The sequence below is a fragment of the Rhinolophus ferrumequinum genome, chromosome 21 (genome assembly GCF_004115265.2).
Source record: "Rhinolophus ferrumequinum isolate MPI-CBG mRhiFer1 chromosome 21, mRhiFer1_v1.p, whole genome shotgun sequence".
Classification (NCBI taxonomy): domain Eukaryota; kingdom Metazoa; phylum Chordata; class Mammalia; order Chiroptera; family Rhinolophidae; genus Rhinolophus; species Rhinolophus ferrumequinum.
This window is the reverse complement of record NC_046304.1, coordinates 378,703-396,253: the sequence shown is the minus strand read 5'-3', so window position 1 is coordinate 396,253 and position 17,551 is coordinate 378,703. Positions and strand designations below refer to the sequence as shown.

General features: G+C 55.9%; 1 protein-coding gene across 1 annotated transcript in view; it reads left to right on the top strand.

The window, feature by feature from the left end:
• The first annotated feature begins 283 nt into the window (after positions 1–283).
• The window catches only part of SLC5A10 (solute carrier family 5 member 10), a 61,464-nt gene continuing 44,196 nt past the window's right edge, over positions 284–17,551 (top strand). The window contains exons 1-8 of the mRNA XM_033089601.1: positions 284–400; positions 6,066–6,137; positions 6,380–6,484; positions 6,866–6,925; positions 7,639–7,743; positions 15,208–15,313; positions 15,646–15,726; positions 17,182–17,387. Coding sequence (XP_032945492.1) covers positions 287–400; positions 6,066–6,137; positions 6,380–6,484; positions 6,866–6,925; positions 7,639–7,743; positions 15,208–15,313; positions 15,646–15,726; positions 17,182–17,387 — 849 coding nt within the window. The 5' untranslated portion in view covers positions 284–286. The remainder of the gene's footprint in view (positions 401–6,065; positions 6,138–6,379; positions 6,485–6,865; positions 6,926–7,638; positions 7,744–15,207; positions 15,314–15,645; positions 15,727–17,181; positions 17,388–17,551) is intronic.

The following is a 17,551-nucleotide window of genomic DNA, read 5'->3' as shown; positions in this document are numbered from 1 at the left end:
CTGGTTGTCTTTGGATCCATTCAACTCCCTTTCGTTTTCCCAAACCTCCTCTGAGTTTAAGGAGGCTCCCCTGCTCCTCTCTCTTTCTCAGCTCTCCCCAAGGGGCGGGTGGCGAGTGGAGGAGAGGGAGACGGCTTGGAAGCAGTTTCCTGCACGTGACCACACCGTGGGCCAGGGATGCCTCTGTCCCGCTCTGTTTAATGATCAATTTATCCCCGGCAGGAAGTCCGACACAGCTCGGTTTGGGCCCCATTCTCTGTAACACAGAGCGGGCACCTGCTGCAGGATGGCGGGGGACAACTCCACGAGCGACACGCACGCCCTTGGGCCGCAGCTGAGTGTGGCGGACATTGTCATCATCGCGGTGTACTTTGCCCTGAACCTGGTCGTGGGCGTGTGGGTGAGAGAACTGCGCCAGGGGACAGGAACCGGGGGCATTCCCTGCGGCGTCTGTAGTGTCTCTGGGGGCGGCTGGTGCCCGCGGGGGCCCTGCTCCCAGCCCTGGGGTAGATTTGTCCGAGACCTTGACTCGCCTCCCTTCTCTCTGTGGACAACGGTTTCTCAGCCCCTAAAGTGAGGAAGAGGAAGGTCTCTCTAAGGGGCAGGCAGTACAGGAAGCTCCCTGCGCCTTCATACGGCTGGGGGCCCAGGCACAGCCTGTCGTCTTCCTGGCCTCCGTCCCCTGGGTGTCAGATGGACTCCCAGGGGGGCGTCCCTGCCTGAACGACAGAATCACAGGGGTTCCTGGCTGTTCCCCAGAATCCAGAGGCAGGGAGGGGTACGTAGGGCCCGGGTATCTTGATTTTTAAGAATCTCCCGAGGGTATCTGTGTCTGCCCCTCAGTCCCATTCTTAAGCCAGTTCCTCTTGCTCTTGATAAGAAAGAGTCATGATTTGAGCCCAGCATAGACGCCAGTGGAGTGGGGGGCCTGCCATGCAGACACTGCTCACATCACCTGTCCTCCCGTAGCCCTGGCACAGACGAGCCTCGCTGGCAGGTGAGCTGCGGGCTCAGCCGACTGGGCTTGTTCGGTGAGCCCCAGGTCCCCGCAGACAGGGCAGGTGCTGTTGTCTATCCATGCTGCTGACCTCGGCGGCTTCCTGACAATGAAGTGCATACAGCAGGCCGGCCAGCTTTGAGTCTACCGAGGTCGGGCTACCCAACTTGTACCAAGGGTCCCCAGGCCAGAGTCCTGGAGCCCTGACATGTTGTGGTCTTCACCTCCTAGGGAGAATGAAAATCCGTTCCTGTCTTCCTGGGCCCCCAGTCTGATTCTGACGGCTGACGACAGGTCCCCTGCTCTGGCATTCTAGGAAGTTGCTTGACTTTCTGGGCCTCAGGGTCTTGATCTGTAAGATGGACACACCACCTACGTCCCTCATCCCACGTGCCTGAGGTGGGGGAGGACTTCCACCTGAGGGCCCACCTGGGGCCAAACCCTGCTGCTGGTTCAATAGTAGGAGTGCAGGGGTAGTAAAGCGCAGCAACGACAGCAGCAGTAATTCGAATTTATTCTTTTGTGATCAAATAGTAAATCACAGTGGTGGCCGTTGGGAAAGCTGGCTGTAGTCCCGACTGTCTGTGTACTTGGAGCCCATTACTTAACCTCTCTGGGCCTCAGTTTCCTCAAACACACAACGTGAATGTCTGTGCAGCCCACCTCCCAGGGCTGTTCCAAGGAGCTCAAGGGGCCCGTGGATGTGAGAACCTGGTGCAAACCATAGTGGGCAGTGTTCCTAGGGGAGCTGGTGGCTGGGAATTCAGAGGAGGGGCGTTCACAGGGCACAGAACCGGCACCAGGGGCTTTCTGGATGAGCTGAGGTGAGAGCCAGCCTGGGAGGTCAATAAGATCTCGTGCAGGAAGAGGAGGGGAGAGGCTTTCCCGGCCAGCACCAGTGGGGGATTTAGCTGGAAGTGCACACCTAAGAAAGGTGTCTTGAGCATCTGAGGCCAGGCCCTCTGCTTCCCAGGGACTCACCTGTCTTAGCTCAGCCTGGCTGGTGACCAGGCAGTGGGGTTGTGGGAGTTCTGACCTGTCCCTCCAAGAATGCAGCGGGTGCAGCTAGCAGACAGCTGTGAGCACATGCAGAAAAGAACAGGGCCAGGTGAGGAGGGAGCAGGAGCCAGATCCCACAGGGATCAGATGCAGGGCTCATGGCCCAGAGGCAGACAGAGCAATGGGCAGGTACAACTCTGCAAAGGTGTTCTGATGGTGAAGTTAGGAGAGCCAGGGGAAGGCCTTCAAGGAGGTGTTAAACCTTTACATCCATCAGGGTATCTGTTAACAAGTGACAGAAAACCTATTTCAAATGTGATCAAACACTGAAGGAAATGTAAAGGCGTCCATACTGAAAAGTCCAGCAATAGGGAAGGCTTCAGGTACAGTGTGATCCAGGAGTTCACAGTATCATCAAGGCGATGGCTGCACTTCACTGTGGTTCTCTCAGCCTCCACCCATGTGTGGCTTTGTCCTGAGCCCAGTTCCCCTCATGGAGGCAAGATGCCCAGCCTAATGGTTGAGCCTAGATTTAAATCCTGACTGTACCACTTACTAGCTGGGTGTCCTTTCACCTCTGAAAGCCTTGGTTTCCTTGTGGGTAATGTGGCGATGATCACGGTACCTACTGCATGGGGCTGTTTTGAGGACTAACCGCCTCACACAGGGAAAGCGCCTGGAACCAACTCTGCCACAGAGGGGCTCTCAGTGAATATTAGCATGGCTGCCATCCAACTCCCAGGAGACCAGGAGCAATCCCAGTTACACTCTGACTACAACCTCCTTAAGTCGGGGACTGTCCCTGAACCATGGGTGACAGCTAAGGAATGTGATAGGCTCAGGGCCCCTGAAGCTAGGTATCGGGTTGGGACCACTTGAGCCAATTGCTGGGAAAGTCGGGCTCCCTTGGGAAGGAAAAAGGAAATAAGGAGGCAACTGGCAACAGCCACTCTATCCTTGAAGGATGAGAAGGCATGTTAGGAAGAAGCATGGGTTAAGGGCAGAACTGCTCTGGAGTTGTACAGTGCACAGACTACACAGCTGGATGCGGCCACCTTTGCTAAGGCTGTCCAAGCCCCCAGACGGCACTGCGTCAGTGCAGCTTATTCCAGGGACAGAGAGGAAGTGAGGGAGTTGAGGCTGGAGGGAGGCAGGGAGAAACCACACAAAAGCTTTGAATGGCAGGTGCAGACAGTTTGGCTTAATCGTCTTGAACACGGGATACGGGGCAATTAAAGTCAGGGAGAAAGAGGCCTATCTGGTGACTGATATTTTGTCATCCAGCCTTATGTTACAAGAGGTAGGTTGTAAAAAAAGGAATGCAAAATATACCGGGATGCCAAAAAAATGTATGCAAGTGGACACTTTGGTCAGCGTTGCTCAATCAGCGGTTTGCCATCATCAGAAGTGTCTGGACGCTGATGGGAACCACTCTGAGCACCTCTTGTAACTGCAGACGTCACACGTGACTTGTTTTCATCTTTTGTTATTGGTATATATTGAGTGTGACAATTTTAATAGTTTTTTTCTTTTCTTAAAATGTGTATACATTTTTTTTTGTCACCTTCTGTATGTACTATGTTTCCCCGAAAATAAGACCTAGCCAGACCATCAGCTGTAATGCGTCTTTTGGAGCAAAAATATAAGACCCAGTCTTACTTTAATATAATATAAGACCAGGTCTTATTTTAGTATAAGACAGGATCTTTATAATAATATAATATAATAATAAAATATAATATATAAATATAAATATAATACCGGGTCTTATATTAATTTTGCTCCAAAAGACACATTAGAGCTGATGGTCCGGCTAGGTCTTATTTTCGGGGAAACACAGTCCTAAATTCACCATTTGTGTCCCTCTTTTCAAATATTTTCTGTTTTCAGTTTCACAGCTTTTCAGTTTCTCTCGTTCAGTTAGTACTAAATGAAAAAGCCACCTAATCACTGACCCTCATTGAACACTTACCAGGTCCCGGGCACCATTTCAGCATGTTACATGTATTGACTCATTAAACCTCATAAAAACCCTACGAGAAAAGGACTCCTGTTAGGCCCACATTACAGAAGAAGAAACTGAGGCACAGAGGTTAAGTCACTCGCCCACGGTCACATGGCCAGGATTTGCTCCCTGGCATTCCAATTTTAGACTTTTTATTCCATACACATGGAGCACAAAATTCTATACTCCCTCCAAAACAAAAGCATGCAGGAATACTTGAGCGACAATTTATTGAAATGTGTTAGAAATATAAATATTAGAAGTAAAAGATGAAGGCCAAAGGGCTCTCAGATTCCTTGGCTCAAAGTCTTCATTAAGAGACAAAACAGTCATGTCATCTGTTTTGTCTCTTAATGAAGACTTTGAGCCAAGGAATCTGAGAGCCCTTTGGCCTTCATCTTTTACTTCTAATATTGACTGGATTAAGAAACTGTGGTACATTTATACAATGGAGTATTATGCAGCCATAAGGAAGAAAGAAATCTTACCATTTGCAACAACATGGATGGATCTAGAGAACATTATGTTAAGTGAAATAAGTCAGACAGAGAAAGATAAGTTCCATATGATCTCACTTATTTGCGGATTCTAAAGAAAAGAATAAGTGAATGAACTAATCAGAAACTGTTTGGGAGACAATGAGGAAAAACTGAGGGTTGCTAGATGGGCGGGGGGAGTGGGGGGTGGGGGGGAAGGTGAGGGGATTGGAGGGCAGTCGGTGACCACAGGATGGCCACGGGGTTTGAAAATTAATCTGGGGAACGTAATTTGGTGGTTACCAGAGCGTAAGGGGGTTGGGGGGTGGGGGATGAGGGTGAGGGGGATCAAATGTACGGTGATGGAAGGGGAGCTGACTCTGGGTGGTGAACACACAGTGTGATTTATGGATGATGTGATTCAGAATTGCACAACTGAAATCTATGTAATTCTACTAACAATTGTCACCCCAATAAATAAAAAAGAATAAAAAAAAAAAAAAAAAAAAAAAAAAAAAAAAAGAGACAAAACAGGAAAGCCCAGCTCAGTTGCTCACAGCGGAATGATCTCAGGGAGGCCAAAACTTAGCCTTGACCTTGAGGGCCACAGAAACTGCCCTGAGGCTGTTTGACGAACCACGGATAAGAAGCATGGAAGAGCCTGATTCAGACAGACCCATAGCACCCTAGTCAACAGTGGCCAGCTGTGCTCAGGGTCACCGGGCTCCCTGCTGTATCTGTTCATGCCTCCCCCAGGCTGAGAGCTCCCCCAGGGGGAGCCCCCCAGGAGGGGTGGGTGATGGTCTGGAGTAGGCTAGAAATGAGTGAAGGCCGGGAGAAGCTGACCGCTGGGCCCAGGAGCAAGGGTGGCAGGCTGGATGGGGAGCTGGCTGCCTGTTTTTTGGTTTTTGTTTTTTAAAATTTAATTGAGTAATGTTCACACAACATAAAACTCACCATTTTAAATTAACCATTTAAAAATAAAAATATACAATTCAGTGGCATTTAGTACATTCACAATGTTGTGCAACCATTACCTCCCTCTAGTTCCAAAACATTTTTGTCTCCTCAAGAGGGAACCCCACACCTATTAGCTCCCATTGCCCCCTGTCTCCACCCCTGGCAACCACTAATCTATTTTGTGTCTTTATGGATTTACCTATTCTGGACATTTGTATAAACGGAAACACACCACATGTGGCCTTTTGTGTCTGCCTTCTTTTACTTGGAATGTTTTCAAATGTCTTAATTGTGTCAGGACTTCATTCCTTTTTCTGGTTGGATACTATTCCATTGTGCGGAGAGACCACACTTTGTGACGCATTCGTCAGCGGGTGGACGTTTGGGTTGTCTCCACCTTTTGGCTGGTGTGAATACCGCTGCTGTGGGCATGCATGTGTGAGTTTTGTCTGAACACACCAGTTCTCAGTGCTCTTAGACAGGAACCCAGGAGTGGAATTGCTGGGCCCTGGGGTAATTATATGGGCAACTCTTTGAGGAATGGCCAGACTATTTTCACAGTAGTGGCACCGTTTAGCATTCCCCCCAGTGATGCACGAGGGTTCCAATTTCTGCCTCTGTTCCGTAGTCCTCCTTTCGAGCCAGCAGGAACACGGTGCGCGGCTACTTCCTGGCAGGCCGGGACATGACGTGGTGGCCGGTGAGTATACCCGGACACCTCCGCCCCTCCTTCCAGGGGGACCACATCTGACCTCTAGTCAGCCAGCATCTGCATCCCTAAGGTCACCACCCAGCCCAGCTCAAGTGGTGATGGGGCAGGCGGAGGTGGCAGGAGGTCCCCAAGCTGGGTGTGTAGGGGTGAGGTGGCTGGATGTTGTGGAAAGGCGGGGTTTGGAGTCTGGGTGGGCCTGCAGCTGATTCCTGTCGCTCTCTGCCTTCCAGATCGGAGCCTCCCTCTTTGCCAGCAGCGAGGGCTCAGGCCTCTTCATTGGACTGGCGGGCTCGGGTGCGGCTGGCGGCCTGGCTGTGGCGGGCTTCGAATGGAATGTGAGCTCCCAGAGAGTGGGTGCAGGCTGTGGCAGGGAGGGCACAGCCACCTTGAAAGGCACTGGATGGGGGCTACATTGGAGTCCACTCCTCGATGGCCAGAGGGGCACCTCCCAGCAACTTGGGCCAGCCAATGTCCAGATGGTGGTATTCCTGTGGAAGTCTGGTCCTCAGAACACCGAAGTGCTGGACAGACCAGCAGGAAAAGAGCTGTGAGCCTGAGCCCGGGCCACCTGCTTACGGAGGTGCAAGGAGGAGAAGGGGCTGCTCCAGGTTCTCGTGGCAAGTCAAGCCCCCAGACCGCTGGTGCCAGCTTCATCTCCACAGCAGGGCTTGTGGGTGCTGTGCCCACTGTGCTCAGCCTGCCTCTGTCTTCCTCAGGCTACATACGTGCTGCTGGCCCTGGCGTGGGTGTTTGTGCCCATCTATGTCTCCTCGGAGGTGAGTCTACTCCTGGGGCCTCAGGGCGCCTCACCTGGGTCTGGGCCTTGGTCTGAGTTGGGGGAGGTGATGGGGACCCCCCCGGCTTCACTCACAAGTTGGGGAAACCTCAGAGCTGGATTTGTTACTAGTTCAATTAACATTCCTATCAACCCACAAAGGCAGGTCCCCTGGGACATCAGCCCAGGTACCTTCTCTGCTGGTTGCCACTGTCCTTGCATCCTGCCTCTTGGGGATGATGCTCCATCTACCTGGGCACACAGGCTGCACGCCTGGGTGGCACAGCTGGGCTGCACATGTTGGAGGCACACCTGAGCAACACTTGACTCGCCCACTCCCTTGGTCCCAGCCGAGCTGTCACTAGTGCAGTGGATCCACTTCCTGGATCTCTCCGTCTGTCCCCTGGTCTGGCCCTCACAGCGACCTTCCACATCCAGCCTCAACATGGCTCACCTGGATTTGTCACAACAGCTTCCAAACTTGTTCCTCTGTCCCCAGCCGCAGCCCCTCCAATCCATTCCTCATGTCAGCCCTGAAGAGCCATGTAAGCTGCCACTCCCTCCCCTGCCTAAAACCTTCAGGACATGGTCAGAACCCTTAACCTGGAATTCAAGGTCCGGTGTGGGGCTGGGCCTGGCCTGTGAGGAGCTCCAGGCCCTGCATGCGGGGTGTGGTCTGGGGGGACGCTTAGCCCTGGCCCGTGCCTCCCTCAGATCGTCACCATGCCTGAATACATCCAGAAGCGCTTTGGAGGCCAGCGGATACGCATGTACCTGTCTGTCCTGTCCCTGCTGCTGTCCGTCTTCACCAAGATATCGGTGAGCTGCGGCCCCCCCCCCCACCTCCGGCCAGCATTGCCTGGACACGCCCTGCTCTGGGAGGCCCCTGAAACAGACTTGACATCCTCTCATCCCTCTCTGCTGTGGAAACTGAGGCCCAGAGAGGGACAACGTCTTGCTCAGGGTCACACAGTGAGTTTGTGAGAGCTTGTCCGGGGCTCCCAGAGCGTAGGTTCAGCACTTGCATAGTTGGGGGCAGATCATAGGTCCTGTGACTGCTGTTTCACCCCAGGTTCTAGCTATGGGAGCATCAGGGGGTTTCTCTGTTTCAGGGGTTGGTGGTGGGGGTCCCAGGTCCATCTCCCGTCTTCCCTGGGCCGGCTCCAAGGTGAGCCAGGACTGCCCACTAGGCGGTGTTGAGAGCCTGCAGTCCGGGCGGTTCAGAGGCTGCATGGAGCCCACCTCCTGCCTCTCACCAGTGGCTGCTCAGCTCCAGGACAAACTGGAGACAACAGGAGAGCAGCACTCTCCTGGCATTGGGGCTCCCCTGCAGTGGGCACCTCCAGGCCTGTCTCCCTTGGGGCTGAACCTGTTCCCGCTGGAAGGTTAACAGCAGAAATCACACCAGAATGTCAGCCAGGACTCGCTGATGGCTTTCTTGCCCAAACCCCTGATTTTAGAGATAGGGAAACCGAGGCCCAGGGAAGGGACTTGTCCCAAGGAAACTGGTGCCAAGCTTACTGGTGACTTCATGGCAATGCCAGGCCTTCTGGTTCTCACTCCCAAGTCCGTGGGCACTGTGCTTTCAGCCCCTGGGGCCATCCAGCCTCCTGCTCCAGCTTATGACAGGGCTCTGGAGGCAGGGGAACCTGGGCCTGAGTCCTGGGCTGGCTTGCTTCTGGCAAGTGAGCCTGGACTAGACCCTGAGCCTCGTTACTGAACGTGGAGGAGGTCTGCTGTGCCTGCCTTTCATGGCTTCTGTGGCGGGTGAGCAGGGCTGGGACGTGCTCAGCAAGGCCCAGCTTTCTCCTCACATCAGCTCCGGGACTAGGAAAACCCAGAGATGCCATCAATTCCACGGAGGGCGTGGAGGCTTAGAGGCAGGGCTCTCTGGAAACGAGGCCCTGGGAGAGTGAGTGCTCCTCAGTGGCCTGGCGTCCACCCCAGGCCCTCGCTGAGCCCCGACTGGGGGTCTGAGCCAGCATCTGACCTGCCCCTCTCCCCACCTTGGGCGTGGGAACAGTGGCTGGCGGCTCTCTGCAGATCCTGGGCGCTTTGACTGGGCCTCCACACGTGCTGTGCACCACAGGACGACTCCAGGGGGCCCAGAGCATCTTGTTCTTCTGAGCAGGTTTCTGGGGTACTTAGCAAGCAAGCAGCACACCACCTTCCATTCTAGATGCTCTCAGAGTACCATCAGAGGTTTTCTTTCTCGGGGTTTCCCCTCAGAGACCCGAGGGCCCTGGCTGGGCGCTGTTCTTGAGTCCAGTTCAGAATTTTCCACGCGTGCGCTTCCTCCCTCTCCCATACTTCCTAGCCCCCCTGTACCAGCCATCTCCCTGAAACCACGGGCACAGAAGTAAATAAGACCTGGTCTCTGCCCTCCGGGGGGTGGCACTACACAGGGAGGACAAGTGTGGACCTCAGAAGAGGAGGTGGCGTTTAAGGTTGGGCTTTAATGGACAAGGGGACACAGACATGGGAGTGGGGAATGGATGCCAAGGAGAGAGGTGGGGCAGCGCAGCATGTGTGTGGGGGCGGTCGGCCGGGAGGCCTAGACTCCAGGGGTCTCTAAGTCAGACACTTTTGGGCACTAGATAGGAAGCTGTGAGGAGGAGCTGGGATCGAGGTGAGAGGGAGTGGGGAGGCCTGAGGCAAACTGGAGACCGTGCCCGGCATTCACGCAGAACAGACCTGTGTGCCGCGCTGGCTGTCACTCGGGCTGCAGTGACGGATGAGGCTACCCAAGGCGCCGGGGGCTGTAAGCAGGGCAGTGACACCGGAAGGTTTCTGTTAGTGCCTCTGGCACCTCCCAGAGAATGGACTGGGAGGGAGAGAGGGGAGGGGAAGGAAAGCCCCCCTGGGGTCTGGTGAGGCCAAGCCTGGGCCTGGGGGTTCTCGTATCCCCAGGTTCGTCATGTTGATATTCTGTGGTAGGGTTTATATCTCACACTCAGAGCCACCTAAAGTGGGAGGCTTGGCTGGCCCTTCCAGAATGGTGGAGGGTGAAGCGGGAGGGCCTTTGGAGGCTACTGTGTCCTGCAACCCCAGTTTGTACATGAGATGATTGAGACCTAGAAAGCGGCCGTCACTTGCTCAAAGTCACAATGAATCAGGCAGGAATGTTAGAGCCCAGGCCTCTGCCTCCCAGGTCAGGGGCCCGACCCTTGCCCTGCTGTGCTGAAGCAGCTGGGATGTGACAATTCCACCTCCCTTGTGTGGTGGGGGTGACTCCGTTTACCCACCTATAAAATGGGGAGCAGCCCCCCGATGTCAGGGCTGGGGCGTCAACGCCAATGCCGGGCTGCCTGGATGAAGCGGAGAGAGAGAGTACTGATTGCTGGGCTGGGTTTGGGAGGGACGAGGGCGCCCTGGCGGATGACCCCGGGCTGAAGCTGTTTGTAGTGCATGTACCCAGCCAGCCCCACAGGCCCTGACCTCACTGGGCTGAGCCCCAGGAATACCTCATGTGTTTGCGCTTCCAAGACCCAGCCCAGCTGCAGCCTGTCCAGACACAGACCACAGGGCCCGCCTGCTGCCATCCCTCAGGTGGGGACACTGGTCCGCAGAGAGAACATGCGATGGCAGGGTACAGACATCACCACACTGACCCTCACATGGGGTGGGAGGAAACCAAGGTCCAGCTCCGTCATTGTGTGGCTCTGGGCCAGTCCCACCTCTGGAAAACAGAGAGACCTGGCATGACAATCCAGGCCGCTCGGAGTAAAGGCCAGCTGTGTCTACAAGGTCCTTCAAGATGCAGCCCCTGTTACCTCACTGACCGAACCTCTCTTCTCCCTGGTGCACACAGCACTCCAGCCACACCGGTCTCCTTGGGCTCCCTTGAATATACCAGCCATGACCCTGCCTGAGTGTTTGCACTTGCTGTGGCCTCTGCCTGGAACCTTCTTCCCTTGGATAGCCACAGACTTCACTGCCTGACCTCTCTCAGGTCCTTCAAATCTCACCTCTTCCACGAGGCCGGCGCCTGCGCCAGCAGGCCCAGACCCCTTACCTGCTGCCTCTTTTTCATACTTGTACTATCTTCCAGTAAGCTAATAGTTTACTTAGAGTGTCTATTGTCTGTCTCCCCCAGTTTGTCTCTTTGTTCACTGAGGTATCTCCAGTCCTATCTCCTGGGACTGGACGACATAATATATACCAGCTAATGTTTTGTAAAGGGCCAGATAGTAAATATCTGTAGGTTTGCAGGGCACATGAAAACTACAGTTCACCCTTAAACGACACGGGTTTGAACTGCACAGGTCCACTTCTATGTAGATTTTTTTCAACAAATATCCAGTCGGCCTGTGTATCCCTGGGTGTTGCATCCACAGTTGGAGGTGCAGGGATGTAGAGGCGGACTGTACACATTGTTCTTGTGCCATTTTATACAGGGGACTTGAGCGTCAGTGGGTTTTGGTGTCCACAGGGGTCCTGAAGTAAGTCCCCTGCAGATACAGAGGGACTATAATTAAGTCTTTGGGGAATCAGAAGTTACACTTGGATCGCTGACTGTGGGGGGTCAGAACCCTTAACCCCCATGTTTATTCAAGTTTGTCGCTGGAGTGTGAAAGAAAATAGCAGTGAGCATTACTGGATTTGGTCTGGGGGTCTAGTGCGCCAGGCCCTGATATATAACGTGCCTGTGTACTGAGTGTGTGCAGTGCGCCAGGCCCTGATATATAACGTGCCTGTGTACCGAGCGCAAGCAGTGTGCCAGGGCCTGATAGAACGCAAATGAGGAACATGTTCTTGCTCACAAGGAGCTTATGTTCCAGTCAGGTAAGTAAGTAGACCAGTGCAATCACAAATTATAGAAGTGTGATAAAGGCAGCAAACACAGGGTGAAATCTAGAATGAGACAGTAGGCATGCGGAGCAGGCTTGCATTGGAGAGAGTGGTCTGGAATGAAAGTGGGGGGCTTGCTGTGGCGGGAGGAAACTGGTGGGGCGGCAGCAAGAGGCACCAGGAGCTCCCGGAGAGGGTGAGTGATGACAGGAGGGCCACCAGAGGACACAGGGCCTCTGGGCTGGCAGGTGGATTTTATTGTGCGTGCAGTGGAGGTGCAGAGACCTCTGACTTTCCTCGGAACAAGCCAGTGCTGGAGGGCAGGTGAGGGGCTTCCAAAGGGATGGGCCCAGGGTGGGGACAGCGAGGGGGGAAGGAGTATTTTGAAAAGAGAATCAATAGCAGTGGCTGGTGGGTCTGGTGCCGAGAGTGTGACAACTGCAAGAATTCTCTGGAACCCCAAAGGGACAGTGATGGCCTTGTGGAGAGGGACAAAGTTTGGGAGCAGGGGACACCAGGATGATTTATAGGGGAAATCACATGGTTAACTTGTGGCAAATTTCAGTGCAGGGACCACCCCACCCACAAAGGGAGGGGAAAGGGGTTTTGTGTCAGAAGGTGGCCAGTGCAGGGGCTGGGCGAGCACCCAGGAAGGTGTGGCAGTGCTGACGGGGATCCTGGGACTCAGCAGGTCAGCCCAGCCTTCAAGTCAGCTCAGCGAGGCCGCTCCTCTCACACGTTCTCAGCCTCGCTTCCTCCCGTGTGCTGGGCCTACGGCTTTCGCAAGCTCCATGAGATAGTGCCAGGATGGGGTCTGCTCTCTCTGGGGACCTGGTGGCTCCCAGTCCCCAGCGTTAACCCAGCGGGAAGGCTGTGGCCTTGGGCCCCACTTCCTGACTGCAGGGCTTTGGGCAAGCTGTTTCACTTCACAGTGGTGCCTCTCTGTGGGGGGGACTAGATCATGACACCCACCTCTAGGACGTCCCAGCAGTAGACGAGACACTGGGAACAGAGCTCAGGGCAGCATGTGGCGCATGTGTAGGTTTACCAGGCAGCCCAGTGGGGACTTCCCAGGGGAAGGGGACCTTGGAGGTGGCAGGGTTTCCGAATATGAGATGGAGAGAAGTCAGAGCATGGGGACAGCCCAGGCCTCACGCATGGAGAAGGCACCGAGGAGGTAAGGACAGCTGGTGAGGATCGGGCTCGGGCTCCGACCACAGGAGCAGCGGATGCCCCTGCACATCAGCCTATGAGCGGGGGAGCCACAGCAGGTTTCGGAGTGTGGCTGGGTCAGTGGCCCCAGCCCCACACGGCCCCAGCTTGCCTGGTACCCTTGAGAGTGGCCCTTTGAGACTCGGTTCCCTGCTACGTTCCTTTAGATTTCCTTCGTAGGGTTTGTCCACCATGGACAAGTTCTTCCAGCGTGGCCTCTCCATCTGTGCCCCAAGGGAGTTAGATTAGACTCTGCAGCTGCTCCTGGGCCACCAGGAAGGGAGACACAGAGGAAAGTTGGCTCCCTCAGAGGTGTCACGTCCCCTCTCCTGCTGGCAAGGTGTCTGCAGAGGCCAGCAGGGATGGAGGGGGCTGAGTGCTCCTGCCACTGGCACATGTGCCTGCGTTCTTTCCACATCCACTCCACCATTTTACAGATCAGGGCCACTGAGGCTCAGGGGGTGAAGTGACCTGCTCAAAGCCACCTGGCTGGGACACAGCCCACCAGGGACACAGATCTGTTCCCTTAGGCTCTGGATTTAGGGCTCTTAGCTTCTGCTAGGCTACAGCTTTCCTGGGCCCACAGGAGACAGAGCTCAGTCTACAGAAGGAGAGGTCAGATCAGACCTGGTGATGGACCAGGTACCCAAAATTGCTTATCCGGGGACTCCCTTGTACCTGCAGGCAACTGCACACTTGCCGCTGCACCGCTAGCGGCAGCAGTGAGCCTTTCCTGGGCGCCGTGTGGGACCCCGGAGCAAACATGGCCACTAGCGCCCCATCTCCACACCTTCGCCTGTGCTGTTCCTGCCGCCTGTCAGACTCCTCATCACTCTTTGGTGCCTACTACCATGGAAGAGGGAAGGAAAACTGTCCCTGAGGACTCGAGGGGTGAGGGAGCAGGGCACCTGGGGAGACTGAGTTCTGGAAGATGAGGTGCCGAGACTGGGTGAGCCGAGGCGGGCGGCAGCAAAGTGCTGGGTGTGGAATGGAGGCCAATCTGGTGGGACCAGTCAGGTGTGCTTACAGGGATGTGTGGCCAGAGCCTGAAGGTCAGGCACACAGACCAAGGCTGTGCCTGTTTCTGCTCTGTCTCATGGGGGCTGGAGGCAGACGTTTCCCCCCGCCCCCCCACCACCACACACAGTGCAGGAGCCAGGGACCAAAATGAGGGGCCACTGTTCTCCTGAAAGCCCCTTGTCAGTCTCCACACTGGCTGGCTCCTCTCCAGAAGGTGAAGGAGGGTCCTGGAGGGAGAGGTGCAGGAACATGGGCTCTGGGGCGCTGTTTCTGCCTGGGCTCTGCGTCCCTGAAGCCCGGGGAGCAGGGGGTCCACAGCCTCGTTCCGAGCAGTGCTGGGTGGCTCCCAGTTGGGCCAGGTGCTGGGGTAGCTGGGAGGGGCCGGTGCCCCCGGCAGACTGGCCCCATAGCACGCCAGCCTCCTCAGGGACCTCTTGGCCCCAGAGGCTGTATTTTGGGTTACCTCTCCTCTACTGAACCAGCACAAAAAGGCAGGTTTGGAAACTTGGGGGGTGGAGCCCCGGGCTCAGCCCCCAGGTCCTGCAGGGTGGGGTCCTGCCCTCCTGCTCGCTAGGTATCCACTTCGCAGTGAGGGAGGGCCTGGTCCCACACTCACCCTGGGGCTGATTGTTGCCCGTCATGCGTCCTGGGACAGCTGGGGCTGTGTCTAGTCCAGCCCGAGGACCAGCCTCAGCTTAACACAAGGTCCTGGCTTCAGTTCCAACCTCACTGGCGGGGTGGAGGGGCAGTAAGCAGGATTGCCCCTCTGTTCCCCCAGCCCGCCCCTGGCACATGCCTGGTCTCCTGTCTCAGACCACCTGCCCAAAGGGGAGCAGAGTACAGGAGGTGGACCCAGACAGACTGGACCTGGAGACCGAGATGGGTGCAGCTGTTTTCTGAGGTCCCTTACTCTTTGTGGGCCTCCCCCAGGAAGCCCTCCTGGACTCCTCCTCCTCAAGGACCCCCTGGGAACCGAGGGCACAGGGCTCTGCCTATCACATCCCAGGCAGAGACCAGATTTAATAACAACGCTGCTCCCTGGTGGGCATCGGCCTTAGGACTTTATTAACAACAGCCACGTCCCCTGCGCACAGCTCATCCACAGCCAGGACGTCCTCCCACCCTCATCCAGTCCCCAGTGGGTGTGTGTGGAGTGGGTCTCCCCGTCCTCATCCACTCAGTGAGGGGTGGAGTCGGGGCTCACTCATGCTCCGGTCCTGCGGTACCGGGGGCCTCAGCTGGACTCCTTTCCCCTCCCAGATTGACCTGTATGCAGGGGCTCTCTTTGTGCACATCTGTCTGGGCTGGAACTTCTACCTCTCCACCATCCTCATGCTCGTCATCACAGCCCTGTACACCATCGCAGGTACAGTGCCTGGGCAGGGCTGGGGGGGGGGGTCCCGGGGAGAGCGGGCCTGACCCTGGGCTGGGCATTGGTGCAGCTGGGTGGACATGTGCTGCAATCGGACCATCAAGCGGTGTGAGCGGGAGGCAGAGGGCCACCTCCTCCCACAGCCTGGGACAGCACCAGTTTAGTCAGGGATCGGTAGTTTGGCTCTGCTGGCCCAGCTGCACCATCCCACAGCTCACCCACCTGTGACAGGGCAGGGACACAGATGTGAACAGCCATCCCTCCCTGGAGCTCTGGTGTTGCTTCGCTGGCCCTCCTCCCTCCAGCTTCTTGATTTCCTCCCACAGGAGGCCTGGCCGCCGTGATCTACACAGATGCCTTGCAAACGCTTATCATGGTGGTGGGGGCTGTCATCTTGACTGTCAAAGGTGAGGGCTGGGGCTGCAGCGGGGGGAGGGGAGGGCTCGAGGTCACGCCAGGAGGCAATCAGCCCCCTACTGGCCTTCCCTGGGTGATGGAAGGAGGCGGCCTGCTCCTCTCCTGCCCACACTGCTCAGCTGTTTCTGTCACCAGCTCCTGGCCGGCTGGGTCTGGTTGGGAGCTGACTCAGGAACACAGGGCTGGCTGCACCCACCTGGCTCAGGGCTTGAGGGTGAGGTGAGGCCCAAGGTGGATGTTCAGACACACAATTAGGAGACTACAAAACTGCCTGCGTGTCTGCACCAGTTGTTTAGAATAATGTACAAGATCCCAAGAAGTGCTGCTACGGCTGCTGCACAAAGCAAGGGAGGAGGGCAGGGGATTTAGATCTGTGAGGCTGGTCTGGGAACAGGCAGGAAGCTCAGAGGTCTGTCCCAAGAGGTAGTGAACTCCCTGTCCCTGGAGGTATGCAAGCAGAGCCAGGAGGATCCCACAGAGGGTGAAGAGAGGCTTTAAAGTTTCTTTCAGACTCAGACTGTAGGATCCTGGGGCCCAGCCATTTCTGACTCTCGTGTGGTGTCTGTACCTTTGCTCTGAGCACTCGCCCCAGCCTGGCCTGCAATGAGCTGGAGGCCCAGAGTCTGCGCAGCAGGCGTTCTGGTTGGGAAAGGCGGGAGCGCAGGGCCTGGGCTGAGACTAGGGTTTTCCTGTGTCCAGGCTTCTGTGTATCTGCCCCCTCTCAGATCAGGGGCCTGTGTCCCTGGAACCACTGCAAGGGAGGGACTCAGGCAGCCAGGCCCACTCTGGATGGAGGGGAGTGACTGCAGACCCAGAAAAAGCCACAGATGGGCCAGGGCTTGGCCACACAGGGTCACCCCAAAGTGGATAGGAACAGTAAGGGGGTGAACAAGGTCCAGGCTCGCGAGGAACGACGCCTGGCTTGAGCCCCAGCTGGCTGGCCGGGTGGCCGTGGTTGTGCCTCTGCCCCTCCTGGGACCTGTTTCCCTTCTCAGTGTGGCCTCACCCCCAGCCATTCTCAGCTCTGCCTAAATCACGTCCTTTAGAAACCCCTGGCTCAGGATGTTAACACTTTAGACTCCTTGGCAGGTCCTCAAATGGCAAAACAATGTATACTTTTGCTTCCTTAAACCGACAGTTTGGAGCGTGGCAGAGTACCCCTTGCCTGAGGCCAACCAGCATCCAGAGGCCAACAGGACACGGGGCTGCCCACGTGCAAAATGCTCATTTAATAGTATTATTTAAATACAAATAAAATAGTCATTTGAATTCACCTTTTAAAAATACCCTCTACCCTCCATACCTTTCCAGACACTGGGAAAGGAGAAGTGGGAAAAAGTCAAGTTTGACGCATCAGGAAGTTCCTTGTGAGATAAGGGCAGTGGGGGCCGGGGGGTCAGGCCACCAGCCACCAACCCGTCCCTGTCCTGCCCCAACCCTACCAGCTTTCAACCAGATCGGCGGGTATGAGCAGCTGGCGGCAGCCTATGCAAGGGCCATCCCATCCAGAACCGTCCCCAACACAACCTGCCACCTGCCACGTGCAGATGCCATGCACATGTTCCGAGACCCCCACACAGGGGATCTCCCGTGGACTGGAATGACCTTTGGTCTGACCATCATGGCCACCTGGTACTGGTGCACCGACCAGGTGAGTGTCCACATCGTTGCCCACACCACCTGCCTGCCTTCCAGGGTGGGCTCTGGAGGGTCTCGGCGGCCCATCTGCCAATCCCTGGTATGGCCCCACGAACACCTGCACGGTGAGTCTGGGCCAGGGCAGAGGCCGCAGACGGCCTGGCTCCAGGCCCGGGG